The following is a 13,476-nucleotide window of genomic DNA, read 5'->3' as shown; positions in this document are numbered from 1 at the left end:
ATTTAGTTTCTGAGTATTAATTTTTCACCTTTGATCTAATGATTTTTAAATCCTTGTCATATTTGATTCTTCTAATCTAATTTTCAATAATTGATAACTTATTTTAAAGGGTAAAATTGTTATTTTTATTACTTCTTTCTTAAACTTCTCAAGGAGGTCATTCCAAGATAAGTCATTTGCCTGAATTTTGGTCACATAAAAAAGGGAAGGTGAATAATTTAGAAACTATAGTCTAACCCTATCTATAGTATATACTCAACATGAGAGAAGGTGAATAATTTTGAAACTATAGTCTAACCATATCTATAGTATCTACTGAACATGATTATGCCAACATCCTCAATTAGAAGGAAATTCAAAATTATGATCTTAAGTTTGTAATGGTAACATTGATGGTATTAAAAAAATGAAACTAATAAGTCCCTTAATTACTCCACTCAAAATGCTATGAAACTAATTCTGAAACTAATTCAGATTCATGTGCTGGTAGTTCTCCAACCTTTAATCACTAGTAATAATAAATTATTGGCTTAAGAAATTAAGTATTTCACCACAATGATTTAGGTATTTCATCCAATTTTATCTAAGTATCATCATGGCTGGTAGAAGAATTGATCTCAACACAGAATGAAATAACAAAATGCTACTTGATAAATAGAAGCTAAACATACAATGTTGATAACATGTATCATCAGTATATACTACAAAAAACCAAAGGATAGAAGATAAATAATACCCATTGATCACAAATTCAGACTAACTACAGAGTAAAATTATGACAAACTGCAGTATATGGAAGTTGGGAACTGATGTAATCATAGAATCTCTTAAGAAGCTGAATTCGAGGATGCGGTGAACTTCCCACGCAGCCACACCAATCGCCTCTCGTTCTTAAGAGATACGAACGTTTCTCTTGCATTTGGGTTCTCGAATAAATCCAGTGCATAGAAGTAGAGGTTTTGATCAACACCTTGTATCTCATCTAGTATTTTTATGCATTTGCTTATAGCAAACCGCTCCTCGTTTCTCATAGTTGCGGCTGCCCTCATCTTTGAAGCCGCTGCAATTTCGAGCATCGCGTCCACTATAGCATCACCAGTCGCCTTGCGGCTTCTCTTGCGCCGACCTGAATTTAGTGCTCCAGACCGATGTTTACCATGTCCATCTAACATGTTCATGTCATCAGCAGAGCCTGAAGAACCATCCTCGTCTACAAAGGCGGGATCAGCTGACATGTTGATACCGTCTGTTTGATAAATATTACCGAGTATTTATGTTTCCAGTCCTCGATTCAAGGTAGCAGTATAACCCACAGAGTAAAAGTCTAATAACACAGTCCAGCAGAAACTAGAGCAGCCAGAAAATATAACTTACACCTGAAACACAGAAGACAAAGATAGGGGTTGTTAGCTTTCATTAGGAAACAAGTCAGAGGATTGCAAAGGTATAGGTTTTCAATCATTACAAAAATAGGGGAATCTAAAAAGCTTCTGTTGATTTTCATATAATTTACAAACTAATAATTAAAAACGGGTTAATGCCATCTAGTGATCTAGGGTTCTTCGAATATAGTGGTTTTTCCATGTTTAGTCCTAAACTTTCAGGTTAACCACGTGCAGTCCTTCAACTTTCAACTTTTAACCAGCCGAGGTCCTTTTAGAAGTAAAGTAAGGGCAAAGTCGTCCTTTCAGAAGGACCACAACTGGTTAAAATTTGAAAGTTGAAAGGCCATGGGTGCCTGGGTGGTTAACTTGAAAGTTGAAGCACCAATGGTGGTTAACTTGAAAGTTTAGGACAAAACCTGGCAAAACCACTATATTCAGAGGACCCCAAATGGCATTAACTCATTAAAAAAAAAAGAATCATATATTCAATTCATTGCCTGCGGACATTTGGTAAAGCACACACACCTTAAAACTTACAATGAGCAACTTAATTGGTGACATTAGGTCAGCATAAGTCTGGACCAACAAGTCCTTGTATATTGAAGTCAGATAAACCAGCATATGTAGTTTAGTTGATCAGACCAAAGAGAGCAAATTGGATGATGTGATTAACCCAGGTCCCAGGGAAATAACACCTCCCTTCCCCCTAAGGATTTCTCGTACGGGAATTGCAAACATTTGACCTTACATCTTTGTAATTCACTGAATGAATAAAGGATTGCCTATTCATCTTAAACCCTGGCGTAAATATGTTAAGCCTCAAACTCATACACAAAATATCAACTTAGCACTCAACTTACTTCTGGATTAAGCTGCATTGACACCACAAAACACTAACACAAACAATCACAATAATTATTCGCCAATCACCTAATAACCCCAAACTATTAGTAATTTTATCAGAGTACACCAAACCACAAAGGTTATCAATTTACATAATAGTCTATATCCCCTTCTGCGCAGAGTGTACAGTAAGGGGCCAACAGCTCCTCTAGGGTAGGGGCTCTGGGGCTTAAGATTAGTCTAGGGTAAGCGGTATACCTAATGTATAAAATTAAAACCAAAAAAAAAAAAAAAAAGTCTATATCTTGACTTCAAAAATGGAGGCACCATTATCTGACATAAAGTACTTAGTGCAGAACTATTTGTCAGCATTGCGGCAAAATGCGAAATTGCATACATCCGGGTGGAAAACAAACCCAAAAATGTGAATATAGGCTAAAAAGATCACAAATTCAAACAGTCAATTTCAAGATATAAGCACAATGAACCAAAGAAAATGCGCATTCAAAACATTAATTAAAAATGGTAAATCAAGACCCAACAATCGCATAAAGCAATTAACATGTTGTGTATTTACACCACGGGCGAGTGCTGATTCACATTAAACAGCATATAACCCTAATCCGGAAGAGAGATTAGAACTTTTTAAAAAACATGAGGCGAAAGGAGAGGGAGAACACAAACAAGATTGTCGTAAAAACATAAAGAAGGGAAAAAAGGGGGATTTGCATTTACCTGAAAAACGTAGGGAATCGAGAGTTGGAGACGAGAAAGGAGAAAGCGAATAGCGGTTTAGGGGTTTGGGAGAGGGTTTAAAGAAAGTGGCCGTCGGGAGAGTATACCTGCGGCGTTGCTGCCGCGTGATTCTGTGCCGGAAACTAATAAAATAAAACCTTTTTTTTTCAATTTCTTTTTCTCGGAATGTTCAGCCCACAAGTCCACGAGACTATATAGTTATACCATGGCCCGGGTCCATAAAGATATTCGTAACATATTTTTTTTGAAAACCAAACGAAACAACTTATATTAAATCCCTGAAAAAGACGAAATATAATCAGGAGGGGCAAAATCCCACACACCAAGGACAGAAGAAGAACCAGTCGCCCGTGCAAGGACATGAGCTACATGATTCGCTGACCTATTGACATGGCGAACAGAAATGTTCCCAATGCCACTAGCAATATACCGACATTGCTTAATAAGTAAACCGACGTAAGAAAAGTCATTACAAGCAGAATTAAAATTTAAACAAAAGCTTTGGCAATCAGATTCCACAATAATGTTGTTATAACCCCGATTCTTTATCCATGTAAGTGCTTCCTTTACTGCCATTGTCTCCGCAAGATAAGGATCTTTCGCACAAGGTAGAAGACCACTGAAGGCAGCCACAAAATGACCAGAGTGATCACGTATGACTGCACCAAAACCCACATTATCATGCAATAAAGAAGCATCAATGTTACATTTTACCATACCAAGAGGTGGAGGTGTCCATACAGCAACTTCATGGATGGGAGTCCCATGCAATGACAAATTAGTTGAGAGATATGACTCCTACCATGTACTAACACAATTAACAATAAAATTCTTCAAAGAAACATCATTCCAGACCTTTGCATTCCATAAGGCGTCATTGCGTGCAGTCCAAATGGCCCAAATACGAGCAGCCAACTCAATAATTTTTTGAGCATTATTCAGCCGAAGGTAACGCTCTACTAGACCAACAAGAGACCCTCCAATCTGATCAGTAAATCCATTCCATGCAGTCATCGCTACTGGGCATTCACAAAACAGATGGTTAACAGATTCTATCACAGATGGGCATAGAATACACTCACCGTCAGCAGCTATGCCCCTAGCCCGTAAGACCTCTCTGACTGGCAAGATATTACGAACACATCTCCATATGAAATTACGAACTTTCGGTGGAACTCTCATTTTCCATAAGTGCTTCCAAGATATTTACATATTAAATGTTCACAATTTATATATTGATTACTACTGTCAAAGCGGTCCGGTCCGGTTTATTAGACCAGTCCCACCACGAGCATAATTTTTGACGAATTTTTACGGGCCAGCCCGTCAAGATCACGGACTCGGCTTCATTTAATCTTAATCCGCCTCACGCGGGTTCGTGGGCCCCAGTACTTTTTTTTTTTTTTTAATCTTGTTGAATTCAAAGTTAAAAACAGTATGTAGATTCTACAAATACTAACATTGCGAATTTGCAATCCAACTTTATAATCTAAAAAAAATTAATACTAATTCAAAATTCAAAAAAAAAAGTACAAATAATATTACTTTTCCGTGTTGAAAATTTTAAAAGTATATTTTATAAAATATTATATATATATATGTGTGTGTGTGTGTGTGTTACATACACAGCAAGGCAGTACATCTGTGATCTGTATACTTATTTTGATTTTTTAGGCAAATCAAAGTCAAAGTTTTGGCTAATTAAGTCTGACATGGGAGCCCATCCACCACTTGGTGGAGAAGACCTAAAAAGAATAATTATTTGCAGAAAGTTGAAATAAACGCACATGAGTTTAAAGAAGAAAAAAAACGCTAAGGGGGCGTTTAGTTCAAAGGGGGTAATATGAGAAAGGTAATGTTAGATTACCATGTTTGGTTTAGGTAATATGAGATTGTAGGTAATGCAAAACGACTGCCATGTAGGAAATTAGAGTAGAATATGTTTGAGGTAATCTCATTACCAAGTTTTTCTTAAGTAATGTGAGATTACTTTGTAATATTCCAAAATTGCCCTCACTTATACTTCTTTTTATTCATCAGATAGTACATTTGCGATGTTGGATGCTTTGTGATTTGCCTCAATTGTTGAATTGCGTCTTAACAATACTTTTATGCATTTCATTATTATTATTATTATTATTATTATTAGTGGTATTATTATTATTATTATTATTATAAGCATATTGTTAAATTTTGAATTATGAAAAAAAAAGAGACATATAATTTACATGTTTCAATTTCTATGAGGGCATTTACATAATTAATGTAATATAATTTAAAATATAACCTTCAACCAAACAAGTTAATATTACATTCCTACAACTTTAACCAACCACAAGTAATCTTAGATTCCCAAAATCTTACACTATCTTCCTAAAGGTAATCCTATTACCTGGGTAATTTAAGATTCCGTGACCCAAATGGGCCGGGCCCTAAGAAAATTATTACTTCAAAGATCTGCGCAATCTGATTTCATCAAAGTTGTAATAAAGGGCAAACAAATACATTACAGTCCACCAATCTACTAATTCTCATTCTTTGTATCACCATTTTCTTTAACCATGGTCTCACTTTTCTTGGAATCTCCATTTTCCTTAACCAAGCTCTCAGCTTTCTTGCTGTCTTCTGCTGATTTTTCCTTTTCCTTTGCTGCTTCAGCCTTGGTTCTGTGTTCTTCCTCAGCTTTCAACCTCGCTTCTTCTTTTGCAGTTTCCAGAGCCTTGATCAATCTTTTCAGGCAGATGTCTGCTTTCTCTCTACCAGATTTAGGCATCAAATTCTCAGCAACATCAGCAGGGGTGATTTTAGTTTCCCCCAGCAAACCTCTGATTTCTGGAAAGAGTTCGTGAGATTCAATGTCCAGATAGTTTTTGGCCAAAACCTTGAAAGCTTCAAAGCAACAATAAGAGAGCTCAATATGGCTGTCCATCCTCCCTCTCCGAATCAGAGCAGGGTCGAGCTTTTCGATATAATTGGTGGTGAAAACTATGATTCTTTCTTCTCCAATGGCTGACCAGAGTCCATCAATGACGTTTAGAAGGCCTGATAGAGTCACCTCACTCCCCTTCTTCTTCTCCTCTGTTTCCTTGATTAATTCCTTCTTGATTGGATCTTTCTCTTCTTTTTCCTTGTCCTCGTCTTTCTCTTCTTTCTTCTTCTTCCTCTGCCCTGTTAGGTCCAGAGAGCAATCGATATCTTCGATTACAATGATGGACTTGCAGGAAGTTTCTATCAACAGCTTCCTCAGCTCGCTGTTATCTTTCACGGCCGTTAACTCCAGATCATACACATCGTACTGGAGAAGATTGGCCATGGCGGCGATCATGCTAGACTTCCCTGTTCCAGGCGGGCCGTGGAGGAGATATCCCCGTTTCCAGGCCTTGCCTATCTTGGCATAATAGTCTTTAGAGTTCGTAAAATTGTGAAGCTCTTCCATGATTTCTTGTTTCCGGGTTGGTTCCATGGCTAGGGTTTTGAAATTGGAAGGGTGCTTGAAGATCACATGGCTCCATTTGGTGCTCTTCCATCCATGCCAGTCATCACTCTTGTTGTTGGTGTAAAGCTTCCGTTTCCTGTCCCTCACAGCTATGGCTTCTCCCTCGTCCAAGACATGTTTCAGGTAAGACCGTGTGATCAGGTCTCGGTTCCTCTTGTGAAACTTAAGCTGGAAAAATCTCTTCTCGTCTTCCCTGGGGAAGTACGAGATTGTGTGTTGATTGGGCGGGTGTTGGTTGGAGCTCCACCAAACTTTAATCCCTTGAAACACATCGGTCACCTCTTCGTGGTCGTCCATGGTGAGGACCAAGGCGTGGGTGCTGTCCGTTACGCCTTTGGCCACGAGGCGCTTGGCATTATTGGAGGAATTATAGCTTAGGTACCTCTCAATCGCGAGGAACACTTTGCTGCGGTCGAAGAGCTCATCGTTCTCAAACTCGTGGAATGTGATGTGGATGTATGGGTAGAAAATGGAGTAAATTTTGTGGGCATGGGTGATGATATAAGTGCGAATTTGATCTGGGAAATAGTTCTGGTACAAGGTCCAGATGAACATGAGTGTTGCAAGTGAAGGGCCTAGCTGAGACCAGACATCCCCCATCACCATCATCTTCTCCTTCAATTCTTGATTTGTGGGTTTAGGTAGAACTGTGACAACCTCTTATTATAATTGGTATTGGCGTATTGGACAAGTTCTATTTCACCGACCAGATCCTTAATTATTTCCTCGGAAACTTGGTGGCTAAGTCAATAAGGAATTAAGAAAGGTGGGAATGCAAAATGCCAATGTGAACACTGAACAGAGTGTTTTTTTTCTTGGAAACCATGTGAACGGAGTGTTAAGGTGGGTGAGTGGTGAATGAGGTCACTGTGATGACGTCAGAGAAGGTTAGGTGTAGACGTGTAGTGTCTACTTCTTTGTTTTTTGGGAACATGGTAATTTATGCATCTTCATAATATATCAATAATTAATGTGACTCTGAATTATTAGTGATGTAAATGTTGCATTTCAATTTTCAAAATGTTACATGTATTGTCTCATATCCGTTTTAAAACGATATCATTTTAAACCCCAGATCCGTGACGGGAGGGACAATACATTTGCCGTTTTAAAGATTGATGGACAACATTTACACCTCTAATAATTCAGGAGTTACATTGATAATTGACATATTATAGAAATGCATAAATTACAATTTCTCCTTTCTTTTTTTGTTTTGTTATTTATTTATTTAAGCGAAAGTTAAAACTTTTCGTCACTAAATTATATAATAATAGTAGAATTCGTCCATAATTATTGGTCATATTCACTTTTTGTCTTTTAAGTTATCGTTTGCGTTGCATCTGGGTAGTAAGGTAGATGTAGCCAAATACAAGTTTGATTTCTTCTAATCTTCTATTTCCTAAATTATTAAATCGAATGTCTATTAGAGACTTTTATAGTAAGATGGGAGTGAATTTTTCGGCGTGAGTTAATGAGAATACTAAAATTATATATGGAGTTGGCAAGTATGACTCAGGTAATTAAAAAAGACCAAAACTTTGTAGGGAAGACTTGTACGTGCACGTAAATGTAGAAGTTACCCAGCAACTTAATACGCCGCCCTCCGTTTTTTTGGCATGCACGACATTCCCCACTACCACCCGCAAATTATATGGTGGACCGTGCTCATGGCTGATATTGCAGTTGTGTTGAACGGATACTGCAGTTGTGTTAAAAAGATATTGCGGTTGTGTTGAAAGGAAACTGCAGTTACGCAGAACAGAGGTCGTTCATCCATTCAACACAATTGCAGTATCCATTCAACACAACTGTAGTATCCGTTCAACACAACTGCAATATCAGTTCAACACAACTGCATTTACAGACAGATGAAATAGCCTCTATTCCGCGCAACTGCAGTTTACTTTCAACACAACTACAGTATCCGTTCAACACAACTGCATTATCAGTTCAACACAACTGCAATATCAGCCATGACCTATGGTCCACGATATAACAACTGACTACCACCCCTAGGTTGCTTCTTTAACTACTAGATTCATTAATGGCAACCTTCATGCAAAACATTACATACAGTAAAAAAATCAATCCATGCAATTTGACTTAGATATGAATTCCCCACAAGAACATGTCTAGGAAATCATCTGAGTGGGAGTGAAGTTTAAATGGCATTAGAAATGTCAATGACAAAATATCAAATGCACATAATAAGGTTCAAATATAAAATACATTATACATTACAATAAAATATTTTTGAGAGACAACAATACTACATGATACTATGATAGTTTAGTTTGAGGTAGAGCTATGAAACATAATCAATAAAATAATTTGAATACAAAAAACACTATATTTACAAATATTTTTTAATTTTAATTTCTTAGCAATTGCTGCTAGTGAGATTTGAACATGTGGCATAAAAAGTTTCAAATTTCAACCAACTAATCTAATCAAACATTTGCCAAAAGCCTTGTGGTCAAGCGGCATGAAGTAATTCTCTTAAGTAGGAGGTCATGGGTTTGAGTCTCAGTGGGGGCAATGTTGACTTTGTTGGGCTTCAGTAGGTTGAGAAAGTATATGGACAGATACTACATGTAACAGGGTCAATAGTATTCAAAAAAAAAAAAAAAACTAATCAAACATTTAATAATTTATACATAAATATATATATATATATATGACGTATAATTTGACAATATTGAACGTTTTTATCCACTGATGGACGAAATTTGTAAAAAATAATAATAAAAAAATAAAATAAAAAGAGACCATTGTTGCCTAATTTTTTTAGCAACCATGGTATTTGTTTTTTGCTGGCAGAAGTTATTGCTTACATACATATTTATGCTAGGTACAACTGGGATTCTGCTTGTGCTCGCATAACCAATATTTTAAAAAATAAAAATAAAAATAAAACATAAAAAATCCATAAGCCCGCCAAGTAGTTTAGTTAATTCATAAGCAATCATTATGTGGTGAACCATAATGTGTGGACCATAAAATAGTAAAATTTTAATTTATTAAAAGTACATTATTTTATATAATATCAAATTGCGTACATTTAATACACAAATAATTTACTTTTAATATATTAAAAATGACTAAAATGTACCTTGTATTCATTGTCGATACAGTACCATAAATAAAACTTGCATTTTTAATATTTTTAAAGTACATTATTTGTGTACGTAAAATATATTATTTGAATACTAAAAATACATTATTTTGTATGTTATCAAATAATGCGCATTTAATACACAAATAATATACTTTTAATATATTAAAAATGTACATTGTATTAATGGTCCACACAATATAATGCTATGGTTCACATAAAATTTTTCCCTAATATAATAATAATAATAATAATAATAATAATAATAACCTTTAATTTCCTTTTCCTTGTATAATTAAAATTAGAGTCATTTTCATTTTTGGTCCTACTGTTATTGGGGCATTGCCAATTTTAGTCTACTTCATTAATTTTTACCACATTGCGGCCAATCTTATTTAGTCATTGCCACTTTTAGTCCGCCGTTAAAATTTTCGTCAAGTAACCGTCCAAAACAGGGGTATTTTGGTCTTTTCATGCTTTGATCATTTCCATTATCCTTTGCAGTGGTTTTCCTTACACATTTTCATCCAATGAAGAGGTCCGGTGAAAGCCATGTGAGACACATTATAAAGTCATGGATTTCGCCGGACCTCTTCATTGGATGAAAATGTGTGAGGAAAACCACTGCAAAGGATAAAGGAGATAACCAAAGCATGAAAAGACCAAAATACCCTTGTTTTGGACGGTTACTTGACGAAAATTTTAACGGTGGACTAAAAGTGGCAATGACTAAATAAGACTGGCCGCACTGTGGTAAAAATTAATGAAGTGGACTAAAATTGGCAATGCCTCAATAACAGTAGGACCAAAAATGAAAATGACTCTTAAAAATACTAATTCCTCTCAGTCCTGATAATATTGGGGAATCAAAAAGATTATGATCATCTATAAAACCCTAGCTGGGTTGTGTATCCAAAAGGCATTCCATATATAGCTTTCAGCAAAAAGTATTCAATTCCAATTATATTCTCCGTTGACAAAAGATGAGATCAGATAAGATGGCAGTATTGGGCAAAAGGATTCAGGATTTCATGAAGAACAAGTTTCACAGCCACGGCGGCGCCGGAGTTCCAAAAGGGCACGTGATCGTGTACGTCGGAGAAGAGGAAAAAGAATACTATGTTTCATCCAAGGTTTGGGACGCTATGCAATCGCTTCGAGAGTTTGAGGAACAAAGCCTACGGTGCTTGCCGTATGTTTCGCCTCAAGAATTCGAAATTTATCTCAACCATGCTAAGCTTGTCGTCAAGAAAAGAGTCAACCCTTATGTCCCTGAAGTTGGACTCATAGAAGACCCCAAGCCAAAACAAATTTCCAAGCATAAAGTATTCAACCTCTCGACGTTTACTCAATCAAGTACATTCCTTACCCGCCTATAGAAGAGAAGATTGCATATTCCTTTGCTTCCCGAAAAAAAAAAGAAAAAAAGAAAAAAAAGAAGAGGTTGGCTCGTTGTTTTTTTCCTTTCTTCTTGGTTTTTGCTCATTGAATTCTTGTATATCTGCTGCACCTTGTCTTTGCTGGATGCCGGGGAATGCCCCGAGTAATTGTAATTAGGCGTTTGGATGCTGCTTTTAAGCTATTAGCTGCTTTCTTGATGTTTATAATGGTCTCTATCTTAGTAGTGCTCTTTAGCTCACATGCAGGTTTGGTTATCTATTAGGCATCGGATGCTTTTTCTTTGCCTTGCTGGTTCGTTCTCGTTTTTGGATGGGCTATTTTTCTTCATCTTAGAGACTGAAATAGTCATCTTCCTTTCCCATCTATAGTTATGCCTTAGAGTTGAATAGATAGGTATAAGTTTTGTTTTGTTTGTAACCTTTGTGCTTTTCTTGCGTAGTTTTGTGCTTGTATTTATGACAGGGTATGCCCTGTGTATCTGTACTTGTTTTCTGGTATTTAATACATGTTTACATTTACCCAAAAAAAAAAAGGATTGCATATTTCTTTCTGATTTTTTTTTCTTTTGAGAAAAAAACTCATGTGAAATTGGTTGGTTCTTATGAGTATTATAGTTTTTGTTTTTATTTTGTAATTTTTGAATCATTAAATATTACATTTTGATTTAGGAGGTTTATACTTTCTCATCAATTAAATTTATGAGAAAATATTTTTAAGAAATTTATTTGATGGGAGTAACTTTTGCATCCAGAATTAATTTTGGTCTTTATCTTGAAACATAAGAATTAGATTAACTAGAAAATTAATTAAGGTGTTTACTTTGTTTAAGTTTTCTTATGAATTAAATTATCTAGAGAAAATTAATTAAGATGTTTGGACTGATAGATTGAAAGAGAAGATTGCATATTTCAAATTCTATTTTTTTTTTCGAATATCTTTATTTATTGATTTTCTTTTGTAGAAAAAAAAATATGAGATGAGTTGGATTCCTTATAACTATTATATTTTTCTTATACTTATTTAATCAATAAATGTTTTTTTCCTGGAAAAAAACTTTATTAATCAAGTAAAGTAAATGTCTTATAAATGATGGTTCAAAAGTGACCATAAAACAAACTTAGGCCTAGAGAAAATGCCCAAAGTCCCAAACTAGACAAATGAATAAATAAATAAAGGAATGAACCCCCAAGCCCCCAAAAAAGAGGCATAAACCTAAAAAAAAAATGGAAACTAATAAAATAAAGAAATGCTCAAGCCAACCAAGGCCCAAACTTAGAGAACGAAATATTTGAAATAATAAATGCAGAAATCCAGGTGCATAATCCTCTAATAAGCCCAAGTCTTCTAATCAATGACAGAACTTAGACATATCAATCCTGATAGGAACAGCCAAACAGACCATATAACACATGAGGCACACATGCTTGCCATAAAGAAAGTAAAGGACACAACTCCCATCGGAAGTTTTTTTTTTTTTTTTTTTTTTTTTTTTTTTTTTTTTTTTTGTTGAAAGAGAAGAGGGGAGTACCCCAAGGAAAGAAAACAAAAAAGAGAATTACAAGTTATTGACAACCCCAGACATGGGGACGCGCCTTTGGAACGCCACACCGATAGTGTCTTCAAGCAACAACCTTACAAGCGCAGGTGGGGCGTCATTTAAAACGACATAAGTTTCTCGGCACCGATCTGCGTGTTTCGCAAGATTGTCAGCAACCCAGTTTTGTTCCCGGTACGCATGCCGGAATTCCACCGCTCGAAACCTCTTGATCTCCGTTCGGCATCGCTCAATTAGATTGTTATAGCCACCCATTGAGTGCCGATTCTGCAGTAATAAATCTATCACCTTTTGAGAGTCACTCTCCAGGATAATGCTGAGAAACCCATGGTTTAGAGCCAGGCACAGACCATGCCACACAGCCCAGGCTTCAGCCTCCAACACGGAACAAGTTCCAACATTAGCAACAAAGCCAGCCCTCCAATGCCCATCATGATCCCTGATAACCCCGCCACAACTCGCTTTGCCTGAGGTACTCGATCTACTGCCGTCAACATTTACTTTAACACGCCCCAAACGTGGTTTTACCCAAGCAAACCGAGCATCAACGGAGTACATTGCGTCTAGGCCTGGCGAAAACGCTCTCGTAAACGCAGCTTTAATCTCCACTTCCTGTTTCACGATCCATCGGAGCTTATGGTCAGTGAGCATACTCCGCCCGTTAAATACTTTGTCATTGCGCCACTTCCAGAGCCACCAAAGGCGAATGGAGAAACGTTCTGGCCAATTCTCCGCAAACCCCGCTCGCTTGTCACATCTTAGGTTTGCTGCAATCCAGTCTTCCCATCCAAGTCGATCAAGCTGCATCTCCTTTGCTGTTCCCAAAGTTGCACCCCATATGGCTCTTGCGTCGCCGCAATACCTAAACAAATTATTGCAATCCTCCGCATGACCTGCACAAGAAACACACGAAACATTAGAA

At 36.5% G+C, this 13,476-nt stretch overlaps 2 protein-coding genes across 2 annotated transcripts; both read right to left on the bottom strand.

Moving 5' to 3' along the window:
* Positions 1-628: 628 nt before the first annotated feature.
* On the bottom strand, positions 629-3,140 carry LOC116019966. Its single transcript, XM_031260374.1, has 2 exons — positions 2,964-3,140; positions 629-1,376 (listed from the first exon to the last, which is right to left on the bottom strand). The coding sequence occupies exon 2, from the start codon at positions 1,233-1,235 to the stop codon at positions 828-830; it is 408 nt and encodes a 135-aa protein (XP_031116234.1). The 5' UTR covers positions 1,236-1,376; positions 2,964-3,140; the 3' UTR covers positions 629-827.
* A 2,095-nt stretch (positions 3,141-5,235) lies between these two features.
* Positions 5,236-7,140, bottom strand: LOC116019965 (AAA-ATPase ASD, mitochondrial-like). Its single transcript, XM_031260373.1, has one exon. It carries the CDS (start codon positions 7,087-7,089, stop codon positions 5,509-5,511), a length of 1,581 nt encoding a protein of 526 aa, XP_031116233.1. The 5' UTR covers positions 7,090-7,140; the 3' UTR covers positions 5,236-5,508.
* Between the last annotated feature and the right edge of the window lie 6,336 nt (positions 7,141-13,476).

Source organism: Ipomoea triloba, chromosome 5 (genome assembly GCF_003576645.1).
Source record: "Ipomoea triloba cultivar NCNSP0323 chromosome 5, ASM357664v1".
NCBI lineage: Eukaryota > Viridiplantae > Streptophyta > Magnoliopsida > Solanales > Convolvulaceae > Ipomoea > Ipomoea triloba.
The sequence above is the reverse complement of the archived record's forward strand: the minus strand, read 5'-3'. Positions and strand labels throughout refer to the sequence as shown.

Excerpts from the sequence above, each read along its gene's own strand:
- LOC116019966 (XM_031260374.1), bottom strand. The coding sequence starts at position 1,235 with ATGTCAGCTGATCCCGCCTTTGTAGACGAGGATGGTTCTTCAGGCTCT.
- LOC116019965 (XM_031260373.1), bottom strand. The coding sequence starts at position 7,089 with ATGATGGTGATGGGGGATGTCTGGTCTCAGCTAGGCCCTTCACTTGCA.